Source organism: Chaetomium tenue (genome assembly GCF_020726465.1).
Source record: "Chaetomium tenue strain MPI-SDFR-AT-0079 chromosome Unknown F5144scaffold_2, whole genome shotgun sequence".
Classification (NCBI taxonomy): Eukaryota; Fungi; Ascomycota; class Sordariomycetes; order Sordariales; family Chaetomiaceae; genus Chaetomium; species Chaetomium tenue.
In genome coordinates, this window is record NW_027117330.1 from 4,242,416 (window position 1) to 4,260,152 (window position 17,737).

At 55.3% G+C, this 17,737-nt stretch overlaps 4 protein-coding genes across 4 annotated transcripts; 2 read left to right on the plus strand and 2 right to left on the minus strand.

Moving 5' to 3' along the window:
- Positions 1 to 1,699: 1,699 nt before the first annotated feature.
- On the minus strand, positions 1,700 to 4,606 carry F5144DRAFT_563997 (Dynamin central region-domain-containing protein). Its single transcript, XM_066788404.1, has 5 exons — positions 4,174 to 4,606; positions 3,956 to 4,090; positions 2,190 to 3,844; positions 2,040 to 2,124; positions 1,700 to 1,951 (listed from the first exon to the last, which is right to left on the minus strand). Exons 1-5 carry the CDS (start codon positions 4,233 to 4,235, stop codon positions 1,783 to 1,785), a joined length of 2,106 nt encoding a protein of 701 aa, XP_066647111.1. The 5' UTR covers positions 4,236 to 4,606; the 3' UTR covers positions 1,700 to 1,782.
- A 1,061-nt stretch (positions 4,607 to 5,667) lies between these two features.
- F5144DRAFT_600186 (WD40-repeat-containing domain protein) lies at positions 5,668 to 8,459 on the minus strand (the record flags this gene model as incomplete). The annotated part of the gene is made up of 6 exons (XM_066791058.1): positions 5,668 to 5,816; positions 5,889 to 6,369; positions 6,443 to 6,870; positions 6,928 to 7,971; positions 8,056 to 8,238; positions 8,354 to 8,459. 6 exons carry the CDS (start codon positions 8,457 to 8,459, stop codon positions 5,668 to 5,670), a joined length of 2,391 nt encoding a protein of 796 aa, XP_066647112.1.
- Positions 8,460 to 9,495: 1,036 nt separating this feature from the next.
- F5144DRAFT_590811 (kinase-like domain-containing protein) lies at positions 9,496 to 10,477 on the plus strand (the record flags this gene model as incomplete). The annotated part of the gene is made up of 2 exons (XM_066790190.1): positions 9,496 to 9,641; positions 9,811 to 10,477. 2 exons carry the CDS (start codon positions 9,496 to 9,498, stop codon positions 10,475 to 10,477), a joined length of 813 nt encoding a protein of 270 aa, XP_066647113.1.
- A 100-nt stretch (positions 10,478 to 10,577) lies between these two features.
- F5144DRAFT_138139 (uncharacterized protein) lies at positions 10,578 to 11,838 on the plus strand. The gene is made up of 3 exons (XM_066782361.1): positions 10,578 to 10,763; positions 10,948 to 11,006; positions 11,077 to 11,838. The coding sequence occupies exons 1-3, from the start codon at positions 10,678 to 10,680 to the stop codon at positions 11,601 to 11,603; spliced, it is 672 nt and encodes a 223-aa protein (XP_066647114.1). The 5' UTR covers positions 10,578 to 10,677; the 3' UTR covers positions 11,604 to 11,838.
- The last annotated feature ends 5,899 nt before the right edge of the window (positions 11,839 to 17,737 follow it).

Consider the following 17,737-nt stretch of genomic DNA (forward strand, 5'->3'; position numbering starts at 1 on the left):
GTGGCAGGCATCTCTGAGTAAGTTGATGCCATGTGTCTAGTGTAGTAATACCGACAGAATACAAATATGATACCCTCTATAAACCCAATTACCCCAAAACATATTTCCTTCGTCTAATACGGTCGGCTTGTCGGTCTGGATCTTGGTGTCTGATTCGAAACAGGGGCACCCGTCTGAGCCAAGGGAGCAAGAGTCAGCCCTGTCTGTCCAAGATCGGATTGCGAAATCACAAACTTTATGCCCATTGTTTACTCTTGTCCCCAATATAATCATGCCGGACTTGGAGGAGGATTAGGCGGCGGCCCTGGTGAGGGATCTCTTGAATTCTGGGCCGTGACGTTGATGTGTGCCGTCCGTTCCTCAACGCTGGCGTGCATTGTAGAGGTGTTTGTGAGGAATCACCGAAATATGAAGGGATCAGGATTCTCTTAGCCTTCGGAGGCCCGTTAACGTTCAAATTATCGATCAAGCTTGAAAGTACAAACTCAGCCTTACAACCAAAATCCCACCCCCTCCCCTCCCTGGGAAATCTGCGAGTTAAATGTTAAATCCCTACCGTCCCTGTGCTCCCTGTACGCGCACGCCCGGAGCCCAAAATCGGACTTCCCCTTCTCGGCGGCTTGCTGATACGATACACACAACTGATTGCTTCTTTCACGGACGGGAATGCCAGAGGCCGCGGCGCCGCCACGCCACGGCAAGCGAGCTCGCCATTGCCCGCTGCCAGCCCCCCTTGACCTGGGATGCGGTGTGCATCCCAGGCCAGATCCAATCAGACATTTGCTGCCGGCTCCCGGTCGGGCTGGGGCTGGCGGCGGACTAACGGGGTAGTCACAGAACTAAGTTTCGGAGAAGGCTGAAGTTGTCTAGCGCGGGGAATCTTGCATTCTTCACCCGTCCATCCAGGTGAGCTAGGGTGAGCACTCGTCGGTTTTGTGGCTTGCTGGCTGGCGAAAAAGCAACAAGGGGGAAGCCAGGCGTAACCTGATAACTACGACGAATCGCGGGCGCAAGCCCCCCCTTGCAGTATTGCGATTGCGCGATTCGAGTTACCGGATCAAAGATACGAAGTTAGTCGCGATGGGGAAAGGAAGGTAAATTGCTCTCCGTCCTTAAGCCGCGGGTTTACAACAACAGGCTTCAAAAGACTTACACCTTCATCATCACTGAACCACCTGGGAGATTGTCTACTCACGGTGACACACACGAACATGACCCAAGGGTATCAAGTCACAAGTGCCATTTGAAATGGAGTGCGAATTGTAGAAGCTTGCCCAAATTTTCACGGGTCCGATCAAGGCACGATGATGTTGTCTGAAGTGGCCTTCATCAACTCCGCACTCACTCAAGCCCTGTTACTCACACACACGCCGCGGCACCCACCAGACACACAAGAAACGCAACAGTCTTCATGATCTACCACTGGTATCGAAAAAGGAATAAGGAGAATCCTTCTGTCACAAACCTCCCTCCCGAGTCCGACTCACCATCCTCACCCCTTACCCGCTCAAAGTCCCACTCAACTCAATCCACACCTGCACACACACACACACGCACATACAACAATCCTCACATCCCCCCATGACCAACCAACGGCACGCAGCGCTCTCTCATCATCTCATCTCATCTCATTCCATTCATAAAGAAGAAGAAGACGAAGAAAAACCTAACAACACGCTTGGCCCCCCCATCTCTACACCCCCACCCCACCCATCCAACCCAACCCAGACACACACACACACACCCAACATTTGGAGAGGGAAAAGGGACAATGCAGTCGAATCACTGCACCTGGCTAACAATCTCGCTAGCCCTGCTCAGCGAGTCGACCATCTGCTGGCACTCCTTGCGGCGGCGGATGGTGTAGTCGCTCTCCTTGAGCAGGTCGTCGAGCTCGCTCTGGCGGTACATGTTCTCGAGCAGCTCCTTTTGCATCTCGTCCTTTGTGAAGCTGCACACCCGGGGTTGTTAATATGGACTGCTGTGCTATGTATGTATGAAGTATTGTAAGGGAATTGGTAGTAGAAAAAAAAACATACCTGACGAGGTTCAGCATGATCGCCTTAGGAACCATGTCAATCATGGTGCGCTTGACGATGTTGAAATAGGATGAGATGAGCAGCTCTGCAGGGGCACATAGTCAGTTTCTCTTCTAGTTATGATAATGACCACATTCGGCAGCAACTCACTAATAACCTCCACCTCGATCCCCTCCCTCTCCGACAGCGTCCCCGACGCCTTGAGGGTCGGCGGGGGCGGCTCCATGGCGGCGGCTTTCTTCTTGTTCTTGGCAGCAAAGAAGCTACCAAAGAAACCCGAGTTGGACGAGTCGGCGTCGGCGGCGAGCGTGGGGCTGGCGGCCCGCGCGGGTGTCGAGGCCAGGGGTTTGCCGGTCTTGGGATCGACCTGGACAGGCCGGGCCGGGTTGTGCTTCTCGTTGACCATGGCCATGGCGCGATGCCCGTTCAGGAAGTCGGGGTGGGCCGTGTTGATGTAGCACGACTCCATCGACACGAGGTCGCGCACCAGCTTGTTCGTCGGCTCCATGGCCTTCTTGAAGAAGGAGATGACGACAGCGTGGATTTTCTCCTTGAGCTGCGGATACCGCCGGTACAGCTGCTTGCTGAGCAGCTGGGTGAGGATGCGCACCAGCTCGTCGTACACCAGCGACGCGCACTTCAGACTCGGCTCCTCCATCCGCTTGATTTGCTGCTTGACGATCAGCTCGAAGGCGGTCGTGCCGACGAACAGCGCGGGCGAAGAACCGGACGAGTTGTAGAGGATGGTGCGGATGTCGACGTCCTTGACCTGGTCGAAGGGGTCCACCGCCTTGACACCGTTCGAGTACAGTTCGTGGAAGACGAAGCTGATTCTGGCGCCTCCAGACAGCTCGATGCTCGACAGCTCCGTGTTGTTACCGTCCAGCACGGTGCGCCACTCGTTGGTGAATTCGGTGATGATGTTCAACACGATGTTGGCGCTGTTCCCGAGCAACGACGGTCCCAGGGACTCGAGCTCCTGCGAGTACTTTTGCAGCGAGCTCGAGATACGGGCCTTGATGTCCGGCAGCGTCTGCTTGATGTGCATCATCAGGATCAGGTTAAGCTTGCGAGCCAGGTACGGCGTGCCACAATACGAGCTCTTGTTGCGGTACGCCTTGTGGTTCTCAAAGAAGTTCTTCTCGGCCTCGAGCGCCGCGTTGATGGGCTTCCTGTTGTCAATGTCTCGTTGCCCGCGGTTCACCACCGGGACGTAACCCAGCCGCAAAGGAATGATGCGCCCGGCAAGAATATCAACCACGTCGGTGCCCTCGTCCATCAGATCGACCTTGGTGAGCACGCCGATTGTCCGCTGACCCTCCGGGTCCACCTCCCTCGCGAGCTTCAGGCCGTCCGAGTTCGCTAGATCGATATTGGCAGCCGTGACAGCCAGGATGATGGCGTTGGACTTTTGGATGTACTTGAGAATCATATCCCGAATCTGCCTCTCGATATCGCGCGGCTGGTCGCCGACGGGCACTCGTGTGAGACCGGGAAGATCGACTAGGGTGAGGTTGAGGACGTTGGGCGAGTAGATGCGCAGGTTGATTGGGGCGGGCGAGATGCCGGCGTTCCGGCCGACCTTCGCTTCTGTCTCTCTGCTGATCTCATCACGAATCTTGTTGAAGTCGTAGAACTTCTGACCGGGGATGTGTAGAAACTCGCCCCACTCCTCCGCGTTCGCCTGCTTGTCGGTGCTGTCGCTGATCTCCTTCTCGTGCCCGTTCGTCTCAGCCTGGCCGGGCCGGTTGATAAGCTGGAGGACGAGGGGCCGACGGGTGACGATGCCGGAGCCGCGGGGTAGGCTGCGCACGAGTCGCATATGTCAGTCGGTGAACACGGACGCCCGTGGGGCACATGGCGGGGACACAGGGGACCCAGGGGCGAGAGGGGCCGGGGAGGGAGAGGGGACTCACAAGTCGCGGCCGACAATGTTCTCCAATACTGAACTCTTGCCGCTAGACTGGCTACCGACGACGACTATTTGGGGCAGATCGATCGGGTTGTTGACGCCGACGGTGGTGAAGACATCTTGGAGTTTGTTGACAAGCCTGTGCAGGAGGATGCATGTTAGTGCCCGATGACGAAACCCAAAGACAACAAAGTATGCCATGCGTGAGAAGAAAAACCGTACTTGATCAGCCCGGGGTCGGAAATGCCGCCGGGTGTTGCGAGGGAGGCGGCATCGACCGTCATGTTTGCGATATGTAGGCGGCGTGGTGCAGGCGGTGGGTGGTGTTGGTGCAGGGCAGAAAGGCAGTCCAGGGGCCTCAACACAATAAATGCAAGGGTTCAACAGCACGGTGCGAAATGCCGGACTGCAGCGACTTTGAGGTATTGTTTTGTAGTTCGAATGGTGACACCTCGGGGGGTTCTCGTCGGCTGTTGAGTCAAAATTAGGGTATGGAGTGAAGAAAGCCGCGTCGTATCTTCCCTCTTTTGGGTTGGGGATGGAATCTTCGATGGTTTGCCTCGCAGGAGAACCAGACCGTTCCAGAGTAACTTACGTGGGGACCCACCCGTGTCGCAGCCCCCCGTCTGCAAGGTTACCTTACAGTAGCGGTCGCAGCGAGGCAGCCGGTAACTCGTGGGCCACACGTGATGCGACGACGTGGTCCCTGGTATTGACATACAGAATACAGAATGCACAATACCCCTGGTACCTATTGAACCCCGAGAAACATGGGATGAGATGAGCCGGCAGACTTCTACTCTATACCAGCATTAACTGTTCTATACTTGAATTGCTAAAAATCATACTTATTTTTTTCCCCTGTGGTTTGCTGCCTAACCACTTTTACCTTGGACCGCCCGGATAGGATTCGTCATCTGAGGCTCGAGTTGACGCGGCGCATGTGGCCCGCTGCTGGAAGGGGGGTCAGCCGTCAGGCGGTCAGTAGCTACATACCTTCCTCACCTAGGGCAGAGAAAGCACCGCTAGGTCATCGACTGAACGAGCTGTACCAATTTGTTTCTGTTCTACTCCGCCCCGCTTCAAACCAACCAACCGTTTCCCCCCCCCTTTGTCTATGGGCCCGAATACCCAGCCTCCAACGTGTTGAATGGAATACATAACCCGGATAGCGATAACGCACAAAACCTGCCACCTCCCACGCCCAACCGTGCCCCATATGCTATCAACACCGCCTTGCCTGCCTATCCCCAATCGTCATCATATCATCTGGTCCAGCCTGAATGTCATCCACCGTCCATTGTCCCCGGTTATCCATCCGGATTTGCCAAGCCCCTCCGAAGTGTTCAAAGCCAAGCGAAAGAAACGAAAGAAGAAAGGGCGCGGCTTAACCGTGTGTGCCTCGATGGAAAAACAATGCAGCACTCCTAAAACACCCCGTATCTCCAAGTTCGCCGCCCCATGCTATGTCCTGTATTCCAAATACCACCACCGTTGGGGAAGAGAAGGGGAGGTAAAGAAACGGGCCTGGGTTGCTTACCGGCGCCACTTTCAATGCCACATTTCCCCGGAGACCAAGCTGCCGTTACTAACTCTGTGGCCGATCCCGTTAGAATGCTGCGCCGTTAAGGCCAGAGCCCTCACTCGTTGTCTGTTTGACCAACTGGGAAGGCAAGCGTTAATGACGTAGATTAGGTCAGGCAGGGGTAGTTCTGCTCACATTTTGACCCTGCCATCGTCGCCGGCTGTGGCATACATGCATGGGTCTGCCGGGTTCCAAGCGACCGCGTTGCAGCTTGTGTGGTGCGCTTCGGCCTCGTGGACGAGAATGCCCGTCACCTTGTGCCAGATAAAGACGCGGCCATCTGCAAATCTCGGGTCAGCAACAGGGTCCCAAAATCCGTGGGTAAACCCGACTTATCGTCGTGGCGCCTCACCTTCGCTACCCGAGATAACAAAGTTCTCGTTGGCACCACCAAAAGAGCTCCTGATAGTAAAGTTCCCGCCCTTCTGGCCCGTGAACTTTTGCACCGTCTCGCGCGTCTCAAGGTTGATCAAGACTGCTTCGCAATCCACCTTGTTGACGAGGAGAAATTTTGAATCCCGGCTTATGCTGAGCGACGCGGCCCTCGAGTTGAGTACCAGGTCGTACATATGCTCCCGAGTGACAAGATTGTAAACATGGAGGGCGCATTGGTTGTCCGTAGCAACCAGCCAGTGCTGATCACGCGAGAGGGCGAGGTCCTCAGTCCTGTGCAGATTAGGCCAGGTATGGATGCAATCACCGCGCAGGTTCCATAACTTCAAAGATCGGCTCTTATCAAACGACCCGGTGACGAACGACTGGCCGTCCGCGGCCCAGACGCAGCTGCTCACGGGTTCCTCGAAATCATCAATCACCCTCAGGCACTCGCCGGACTAAACAAAGCCCGCTGTCAGTCTCACGGCACACTTACACACAACCCACATGACCGTTGGGGCCATGACTCACCTCGACATCCCAGAGCTTAGCGGTATGGTCGAGACCACAGGTAACCAGGTGCTTGCTGTCAGGGCTCCAGGCGAGGTTGCCAATTCCGGGCTTCTGATGTTCAGATAGTTGGTGGCAAAACGTGAGGCGCTCAACGTCCCAGATGTTGACCGCGTCGTCGGTACCGCAAGCTGCCAGGCGTTTTCCGTTGGGCGAAAAGCGGACCTGCCAGATCTCGTCGAGTTTCTTAGACGATGCCAATCCCGGAGGTGACAATTCCACCAGGATCTCGGAAGGGAACCGGCTCCTGTCGCAGGAATGATCCACGCAAAGCGATGGCAGCGCGTCGTCTGTGTGATAGCGGCATCTCTCCGCCTGGCTGTTCTTAACATCATCTAAAAGAACAGCCAAGCGGCGCTCCGGTAGCATAACAGACGGGGAAATGGATTCTGTCCAAGACGATCAGCAATGCAACACAAACGATGCGGAGGTTGGAAATGCCGAACCTGAAAGTTGTGCGAGCAATATCTGCCTCGACCGGCCGTTCGCGCCATCCCAGTTAGCCCGCGCCTTGACCTCGTTGGCGTCTTGACACATGAGGAGTCTCGAGAGAAGGGGGATTGCTTGGTGTTGTTCCTGGCACAAGGGCGTGAGCTCATTCCGAAGCACAGCCAATGCCCGACCCGTATCACCCTTCTCCAAGAGCTCGAGGTACTTTTGCCGCCGCAGCCTAAACCTCATAGCGTCGCGATCTGCTCCGGAAGCCAGGACAAGCCTGGGCCCGCGAGCGGTTTTGCCACAGAGCAACTCCTCCGCCTTGACCCAGGACCCGTCCAGCACGGCTTGCCGGAAGGAAATCACGTCTGGGCTCTCTACCTGGAAGCCGCTATCCTGGCCAACGTTGTCCGCTGCCGCCTTGTAACCCAGGTCGTTCAGCGCCTGTATCAAGATGCGCGTGACCTCCTCCCGACTATGACCATAGTAGGTCTCATGCCGCACTCCCGCGAAAGCCCCATTAAGCCTGGGGTTGCGCGCGGCGTCGGAATGCCCCTTAAGCGGGGTGCTCGAAGCTCCCAAGGAATGTTCCCCGCCGGCCCGGGACCCGTTAGCCACCGTTTGCGAAGCCCGGGTCGAGGGTTCTCCCTTATCCAGCTCCATCAGCATGTTTGCTCGGCGTCTTCGCTTCGGACTCGGGCCGGAACCAGCGGTGTTGCCGGACGTGCTGTCGTGTGCTCCTCCCTCCTCTGCTTCCTCGTCGAGCTCGGCCCTCTGTCTCCTACCGAGGATCTGTGTCGAATGATTGGCGGCGGACGACACCGCTGCAGTTCGGGCAGTGGCCCTGTGGATCGGAGAGGGGCCAACCACCGGAGACGTCGCCGTCCGGCTTCGTAGTGGAGGAAGCTGGGGCGGGATCGGGGCTTCGAGCGGCGGTGTTGGGTTTAATAGCACCCGGGTCGGTTGAGAAGGTGGGCTGTCGGGTGCGGAGTCGGGTGGGATATGGATAGAAGCGTCGTTGGGGGTATGGTCTGCCACGGCGATCGAGTTTGGTTCTGCAGGACCGGCGTTCGTTCCCGCAGAAAAAAGTGAAGGGTAGAAGGAGGGGAGCAGAGCCTATGCTCGGGTTCTGATGATACTCTGGTAATCAAGTGTGGAGCTATCGGCGAAGTCGATGGTGAAAGGTTGGGTGCGATATGAGAGCGGAGGGCGGATCGAGTAGCCGATGCGGAAGCTGAGAGAATGACCAAAGCCGTCATAGAGATGTCGAGATGTCGTCGTGTCGTCACCGAATGGGTCGGTGGTTTGACCGCGGGGGCCGACTAGCTGGAACGTCGGGTTAACGAGTTAGGTCTGGGCCGTGCACCTCTCACATGGGCAGGGCACCTCTCTGCCACCTGCAGGGAGGGACCCAGTTCGGGCCGAGCCTGCACTCACCTAAAAATTGGGAATGCTGGTAATAAACGGGAAGTTTCGGGGCGAAGTTGCAGGCAGAATCCGGGGAGATAGAAAAGACGGAATCGCTGCTTGCTTGTGCTGGCATAACCACGGCTGGCCCACCGATCGGTCGAAGTGGAGTGGTAATGTCATAAATGCGACTGGGAATGAGAGAGACGAGCGAGTAAACCTCGAGGCAGAGAGAGGTTTATTGTTTGGGCCCGAGGGCTCCAGTTGTCAATGACACTAGCGCCGGGCTTCGATTGGCAGGCGGTGAATGCTCTTGACGCCATTGGCAGTCTCGGGGTGCTGGCAACCTCGACCTGGACGATCCTACCTGGTATTATTACCGACTGTCATCATACTTTGTATAGAGGGTATCCATATCTCTAAACCAGGAAACCAAAACCGATCAATCATAGCCCAAGGACGCTTTTACCAAGCGAATGTTTTTGAACTATCATCTTTTGTTTTACCAAATGAGGAACATGCTTACCCACACTTACAATACTACCATCCCTTGATGCCAGATAAGCTCAAGATAAGAAAGAGGAAGGTACCTGCAGACAGCTTCATGTGCGTGGTAATTTACGCAGTCCACTCACGAATGCCAAGATTGGATGCCCGGAAGTGATCAGTCTCTCCTGGAACGCCGGCGCTGTCGTGGCACGTACTGTACGAAGTAAATTAAGCCCGTAGTGTACAGTTCAGTCCACGGCCAACGCAACCTGGAAGCCTCCTAGATAAGCAACCTCCTTCCGTTTAGAAGGACAGGGCAACTCCAACACCGTTGCCTTGTTTGAACTCAGCAACCTGGCCCACTGCCTATTTCCTTATTTCCCCCTCCCTGTGCGAAGGGACCAAGGGAAGCTTAAGTTACGGAAGTTTACCAGAGGCAATTACAGAAATTGGAGACTCATCCTCACCCAACTTCATCCCCAACATATCGGCCCCCAAATACATTGCCAACAAAGGAACCGAGGTGCCTTGATTCAAGTTATTGTATTATAATTATCTAGACATCCCATAACAACAGTACTTACACCAGAGTCTACAGCCGCGTTGCACACGTACTCTCCAGCCCGTCACCGCTCCAACCCCCTTCCCCCCCCCTCCTCCTCCCCGCCCGAGTTTCCAAGGCCATGGACACCTTCCGTTTCTCACCCGCCCCTAAGCGGGACTCCGGGAGGTATGGTCCAAGGGCGCGCGCCAACCGGGAACTGTGCTATATCTCGGTTGCGCGGTTCACCGGGGATGCCATAGTCAAGATGAAGCAAATTAACGACCGGTAGGTGAAGACGTCTTGAGAAGTTGACACGGGCGGCGATGACAAGTCACAACAGGATATACAACCTGCTTCGGAGCTTAGGACACCATGCACTGGCGCCGGGCCCTGAAGACAGACGACTCGCGGGGATGGCCTGCATCTCAGAAAACAAGTACCTCCGTTTTCTCAGGGCCAAAGAAGGGCTCGACAACTACACCATCATCAGCCCAATCGGCCAGGGCGGGTTTGGTCTCGTGAGCTTGGTCCGCAGGAAGCAGAATGGGCGGGTCTACGCGTTGAAGCAGATTCACAAGAAAGGAACCATGGAATTCAGACTAGCGATGGAGCGGATGTGTACTGAGCGATGTGCCTTGGTTGACGCCGACAGCGAGTGGATTGTCAAACTCTACACGGCCTTCCAGGACAAGACGAATTTCTACTTCCTATTCGAATATCTTCCCGGTGGCGACCTGGAGGCACTGCTGAGTCGAAAGATACGCTTCCACGACCGCACCGCCGCTTTTTACCTGGCCGAGATTGTCCTAGCACTCGAGACCGTCCACAACCTTGGATTCATTCATCGAGACCTTAAACCGGAAAATGTTCTTCTAGACCGGCAAGGTCATGTGAAGCTCGCCGATTTCGGGCTCAGCAAAAGCCGTCACAAGACCATCATTTTTGGCCGCTATGGCTATCACCTAGTACGCGACTCAGCCTGGGACTGCATCTTAGATAAATCCAAAGAGGCCTTGTCAGACCAGGACAGCGCCAACTATGTTAAGGAAGTGGTTGGGACACCACAATACATGGCTCCAGAGCTGTTCAAGGACCAGGAATACTCCTTTGAGAGTGATTAGTGGTCGGTGGGCGTCATCTTGTAAGTTCGACTTCATTTCTCTGTTTTGGTTACACTACAATATGGGCACCTATTTATCGTCGTCCCCGCGGTACATTGTCTGTGATATCAAGATCATTTAACTAACCATAAAGATATCTACTTCTGACCGGTCGCTTCGCCTTCGATTCCTCCAATCATGGACTGGGAACAGATGCGGTTATGAGGACCGTTGCCAACTGGCAGTCACGGTTGGTATTCCCCAGCGATATATGGCTCAGCCATTACGCCAAAGATCTCATTGCAAGGTGCGACATACACTCCGATACCCTCCCACCCCAACACCCTCAGCCTTCCACCCATTTATTTCGGACCATGGAACCCACCCCCCCCCTCACCCCTAACTTCCCTCCCCTTCCCCCAACAAACCTTGTACAGCAGCAACAACAACAGCAACACCTCCCATACTTACTCATAGCCTCCACCCACCAGTCTACTCACAGACAAAACACGCCGACTCGGCCGCAACGGCGCCGCCGAGGTAAAAGCCCGTAAGCCCCCCCCCCCCCCCCCCTTCTCCCAAAGAAGAAGAACAAGAGAACAACCCACCAACCCACCCAGACCCCTTCTTCCTCAACCTCGACCTCCCCAACCTCCGCTCCTACCCACCCCCCTACCAACCCGACCTACGCCCCGACAGCCCCGTCGGCGACGTCGACACTTCCAATTTCCCGGTCGCCACGCTCCAGAAGCGTGCCGCGCAGCGAGCACAGGCGCAGGCGCAGGCGCAGGCTGAGGCTCAAGCGTTCCAGCGCACGTTCGATGAGATGTTTGAGCCCATTTTTGAGGAGGTGTTTGCGGAGGCGCTGGCGCGGTGTTTGGATGAGAGGGGGTGTGTGGTTGTAAGGGAGGATGATGCTAGGGGTGTGGGGGGTGTAGGGGGTGTGGGGGGTGTAGGGAGTGACTTGCCGTCGCCATTGTCGCTGACGACGGGGCTGCCTAGCTACGACGGTGAGGGGCCTAACTACGACGGTGAGGGGCCTAACTACGGCGTTGAGGGGGTTGGTGGGGATGGGGATGGGAATTCTGAGGGCTTTCTACCTTGCGTTGGGTTTGAGTATAAGCGGTTTGATGTGGACTTCATGTGAGGGGATGTGTTGGGCTTGGTGGTGAGGGTGAGGTGGTAGTTAGGGGGGTTGTGAGTTCAGTGTTTGGGTTCTTGGGATTCAGGGGCTCGGTTGTCATGACAGAGCTGTTGTGCTTGGTCGCACTACACGGTGAACGGCGTTTTTTTGGTCTCTGTCGGCGCATATTCTCGATTTGTGAGGAAGCGCCAAGCGTCGACAGCAGTTAACTCAAATCTTACACATTGTCACTCAGTTCGCACTCTGAGATCTGTGTCCGAGCAGCCGCTATTGTTGATCTCGTTAATTGCATTGCCGACATCCCACAACCCTCCGCTTGCAATCCCGGATCTGGCACATTCCGAGAGAGATGGTGTAAAGCTCAAAATCCCTGATTACTTATCTGGCAATCTCTCAGCCGGCCATGGCCACAGCACAACGCCGTCGATTGCAGATCACCCAAACCCGCCGGCGGATGCTCAGCCCTCGATGGAACCCCCGATCTCTCTCGGGGCACATTCCCACGAAGCCTGACTCCGGCACGTGGACCGGCCTCGTTCCGCATCCAATCCCGCGCGGCCAGAGCCGTTGTGAGGGCTGCGATCCTCAGTCCGATCGCCTCCCTTGCAGTCCGGGAGCCCCTAACACCAAGATTACAAGCGTGGTGCTATCGCAGATTATTGCTGCGATAAGGCCCTTCTCCAGACCGTAGATCCCGGCGTTATGGAGCCCCTCGCTACGGAGGCAGCGGTCTCCCTGCTTTGTTTGTGGGTGTATGACGTTACGGTCCGAGGAGAGCCAGGGACCCCACGAAAAGAAGGGGAAAGGAAGAAAAATGTTTTAGTGACTGTGTAAGTTGCCTAGTTCAGTTAGTAATCATGGACCATTTTTCCTCACCTCCCCCAAGAAATGTGTGTTATCACTTTAGCAAATAGAAAAAAAAAAAAGAAAAAAAAAGAAAAGCCGAACTCGAAAAGTGAGCAACGGGTCAAGGAGAGAGAAAAGCAACTAAGAAAATAGTAAAAGGTGAAGGGAATCGAGTAACTAGAAGAAGGAATCAAGCAAAATAAAAAGTTGACCGGGGCTTCCGAATGGCGTTCTTTCCGTTCCTCCAGTCGATGTCGGCAGCTACACTTAGAGGTCGCCTTTTATGCCCATGTGATGGGGTGATTCGCTTTCCTTTCGCACTTCTTCCTTCCGCTCCCCTTCGCAGGAATGTGCCCACTGAGCCACTTCTTCCCCGCTCACTTCGATAGTGAGTTATGTTGCTGTTCTGTCAGTGCGCGAGCTAGCGTGGCGTGGTAGTCTCGGCCCGCTATCGAGGATCCGGGGTCGAGGAAGGTCTGGCGCTGGCGGCATGCTGGCTCATTGTTCTCGGGCTCGTCTCACGGAGGATGCCGTTATGCATACCAAAATCGAAACAAGATCGACAGCGCTGTTCTCGGCGAGCGCGGTGAGGTCTTGGGGATGTGAATGACTCGGAAAGCTTGCAAACCCGCGATTGGTTTGTAGTCAAACGACGGGCCGGTGAGTCGGGGATGTTCGTGGCAGACTACGCAGGACAGAGGGAGTTGGGTATGGCGGATGAGGGGAATCTTGACACTAACTCTCTCGTGTGTCTTGTGACGGCTATTTTGGGCTGCGGGTGGGGGTATGTCCAGGGGGGTTTGCTGGGCACTTCCTGGTGGTGTTTGCTTTCACGGCCACAGCCGCCTGAAAGGAGGTGTATCCCTAACCCAGATGGAGCTCAGACCATATCGCTTCGAATCCTTTTTCAGCTGGTGTTGTTGGAGGTTGGGGCTCTGCTCGCAACAACCCCCTCATTCTGTCGCTTGCCTTTTCCGTTTGGCATGCAGTAACATGAAGGCGCCATCTCGAGTCATCATGATGCTGCTGAAACAGGCGGTCAGCCGAGAATAGGGGGTGGCAACATCTTCGACAGTTGGTGACTCGAAATGGCAGGTACTGTAACTGACACTTTGGTATGCCGCGAGTTGCTGCATATGCCAAGACGGCCTCCCCTTTCTCCCAGGTTCAGGATCTCGGGCCCCAAGATCACAGATCTGGCGGCTGAAAGAATGACAGAGGGCTAGCGATGCAGGCACTCGCTGAGTGGGACGTGCCACCCGGAATTATCCACGTCGATCACCGAGAATATGTGGATGTCTCGGCACCCTCTGGCCAAAAAAAGCCGAGCTCGAAGGCGGAGCAAAAAATCAAGAAAGACAAAAAGAGGTCAGGGAAACCTTTGTAAAAGAAATCAAATAAAATACGAATAACTAAATCGAGTCAAATAAAGAGCAGACTTTGGGCTTCCGAATGGCTTTCTTTTCGTTCCTTTGGTCAGTCGAAGGTTTCGACGGTACCTACCGACACTTAGAGTTCGGCTTTTTTTTGCCCATGGGGTGCCCGGTAAGGGATAGGATCGAATGCAACCTGGGTTTTGGTGATCGGCTTTGGGTTCGGTGTTCGGTGTGAGAGAGCGGCCCAGTCCGGCAAATCAGCAGCTGTTACGGCATTGCTGTGCCACGGAATATCGATTGTCTCGTTGCTTCTTTTGAGATGCATCGATCGAATGCGGGGGCGCTAGGGTTTCCAAAACCTGGAGTAATGAGCCGTGAGGTGGCCATGAACGACACCCGTGCCTTGCATGATGTGCTTCGTGCCTGGGGCGTTGTATCAATGCCCAGATGTCTCGGACGCAAGGCATCAAGAAAGAAGAAAACCCCAGATTCAGGCAGTAATTACGATGTGTGCTGCCAGATCTCCAGGGCGGGGTTAACGTGCCATCGTTTAACGGGTCTCAAACCCGGAAAGTGTGGCCGGGGTGGATGGTTCCTTCCCTTCCATATCTACACAGATGTACGGATTGATAATTGTTCTCCGTGCCCAAAACTCTCTGGGTCTTCCCGAGCCAAGCCCCTGAAGGACCGAGGTGTCTCGGTGTGGCTATCGGCCTGCAGCAGCGATGCAGCAGCAATGCAGTAGCAATGCAGTAGCAGGGGGGGGGGTAGACGGCACGTAGCCATTTGCCGCCGCCAGACCGCAGGGTACGCCGTATGCGTACTTGGTTCCGCATATTCCGCCTCCCGCATGTGCCTTTTCAAGAATGAGATGTGTCTCATACTTGTCACTCGTCTCACCTGAGGCATGAAAGTCAAAGAAACGAGAACGCCACTCCTGCGAGGCGGCCCGAGCACAACAAAGCTCTTCCAGCCCATTGGATCCGTCACCCAGACCGCTTGCTGCAAAGTCAACTTGAAGGGGAAGATTGTGGGCCGCTGGTCCGCTGGTCCGCTGGTCCTGACTTGAGCGGAGCTTGCCTCGGTGGTTGTTGATGAACCGGGGAAGAGGTGAGCATCGGGCCACGAAAGTTGAGTGGAGGCACGGGCTAGATATTGCCTCTTGCTGCAGCTGGCGCGGCAAGGGTTTGCGACTGGGGCTGATCTCCCCTGCGTGCGGCGGAGGAAACGCTCAACGTTGCGGCCTCATAGCACGGCAATTAAGGCCAAGGTTAACCAACGACTGGGCGATGCAGGCACGAGAGATAAGATCAAAAAGCAAATCCCACCTCGTTCTCAATGTCGCGGACTGGCTGATGTTGAGTCTTTGGACGGGCCGTTAGTTAGTTAGCCCCACAATGAAACCGGGCAATTGGACGCTCAGGGGTAAGTTTGACCGAGACAACGTCGAGAACGCTGTGCTGTCCTACCCGTCGTGATGGGAACGATTCGACGGTGCAAGTCGCCAGGTCACCGTTTGCACACCAGTTCGATATTGCGTGTGGAGGTCACAAGACGAGCAAATTCACCCTAGCTGCGGTGGTCGCAGCGCCCCTCCATCCAAACAAATTAGGCCACACACACGACCAACGTCTTTGCCGGCTCTTGAAGAGCGTCATTCCACACCACCATTGGCAAGATCCCAGCTCCGAAGCCGGAACTCTGTCAGTTTGGACTCCCTGCGTTGTGTCACCAAAGCCGGCTTGTGCCCTGAGACAAGCGTCAGGTACCTGGAGCAAAAATGCGGTCAACCTGTCCCCTGCATGGGCTGTATCCTATCATCTGAATTCAACCGTTGTTGTCTGTTTGTTGCTGTGGAACTGTTGATTACAAAGTTAAAAGAGATGAAAGACATGGAAAAGATGTGAAAAAGAGGGAGCAGTGGAAGAGAGGGGCCAGAGATGAGTTTGGAGTATATATAAAATATAGCAGTTTGTTTCTCGTTTCCTCTGTCTCCCTTTCGGCCGTCGATTCCCTCGTGCAAAGCCAGATGCCAACAAACAAACGGACTGACAGCTGGACACCTTCCGATCCTGCTGCCGTCCTTCCCGCACGGAACGGGGCAATCAGCCAGGGGTACAAGCGTGGTTGCATCTGCTGCTTCTTTTGCCTCTTTAGCGGTCGGCCTAACGCCGACTCGCCTTCCATGGGTGGGGTTTCGCGCTTCACAGCAGCACGCTCGCTGACACTCGTTCAGGAATGATGTGCGACCCAGTGGCCCAGTGCGAAAGGATTCACGGTTGGTGCGCCATGCAGGGTCGGCCACATGGTTTTGGACCAGGGGCGCGGAAGCCTCTGCGCCTCCGTTTGCCGTGAGCGTGCGACCATGGGGCGGCGATGTTGAGGCTGCACGCCGAGAGCATGAGGAGGAGCCAGCAAAGATAGACTCGTCACCTTGTGCGCGACACCGCGGCTCAACGCCGGTTGGAAGAATGCGACAATGGGGTGCTGCGTGGGGGGCTCGCTTCGGCACCTGGTCCCCTCGATTTTTGGCTCAGAGGTCCCAAAACCAGGCTCCTCGGAGGGAGGGGCGCAAGAACGGTTTATGGTTGCGGTGCAGAGTCGCATCCGTGGAACAGGGCGCTCAATTACTTAGCGGCTCAATCACTGACCGCTGTCGCCTTCAGGACTCAAAAAATGGCGTTGGTTGTTGGAATTGCAAACCCCAAATCGCCCCCAAATGGCCCATGCCGGAGAACAGGAAGAAGGAATAAAACCAACACCGAGGTTGCACATTTGTGGCTCCATCTGGGGTCAAAGCTCAGGTGGCACGTTCGTCAAACGCACGGTGACAGTTGCTAACCTCGAAGACCTTAGCGACCTTCACCCTTGATCCATACTCGCGAGGTCGACCCCACCCCTTTTTCGATTAGCGACTGGACAGGGGTTGGCGGAATGTGCTACCTCTTCGGGTTCGCGCGAGTTAAACAGGTTTAGTTACTACCCTTTTGGTGGGCTTCCGTCCTTGCTTGTCCGCGGGCTCGGGACAATAAGAAAAACGCTATTATATGAGGTCTGTGCTTTAGGTATTTCTCAAAACAGGGGAACATGCATTCCGGACCGGGGTAAGTCGAGAGTCATGGAGAGAGGTTGAGAGCTCTCGTGGAAGCTGCACCCCCGTGAACAAGGAAGGAGCTCCTCGAGCTTGGAGAACAAAACTTCTCTCAGTTCAACAAAAATTGGTCGACAAGGTGAATCAAAAATGTAAAGCAGAAAGGGTAAGCGGTGCCGAAGACACCCGGCCCGGCTTGCGGTGCAATCAATCTGGGCGATGGGAACCCTGGTCACCTCGCTGTCGCGACCCCTCCACTTTCGTTTGTTGCCTCCCCCTTGTGCATGTCCGGGTAGGCTCGACAGGCTCCGTCCCCAATATTCGCGACTAAAGTTCCCCATCGTCTGCTGCTAAACTAGCGCATGTTCTTTCTGGAAAATGTCTCTTGGCTCGCCTTGGCTGCAGCTGCCCCAGTCCACATGCTCCAGAGTGGGCGTTTTTTTATTAATCTCTCTCCTGGACTTCCGGATGCCGCTCTCGTCTCTTGTTGTTCACTTGGAGCCCGGTTTTGGCTTTCTCTTGGACGATCCCTTCCCGCGTCCGCTTGCTTTGACTTGACGGGTTGTTTGGATCAGCCTCTGGATGTGACCCGCAGTTGATAATCCGGCGGCATCTTCTTGTTGTTCGGTGGGCCGGTTTTCGTTTGCCTCTGTCTGAGTTTGGAGGGACAACTGCGACAAAGGAAACGGGTCATTCACGGATACCCCGTTCGCATTCGACTTTCTTATTTCGCCATGCGCCCCCTTTAATGGCTAATACCTTCAATTCTCGTCCGAGGCCTTCGTCCCTAACGGGATTCCCCTTCCGATCCCCTTTGTCTAGCA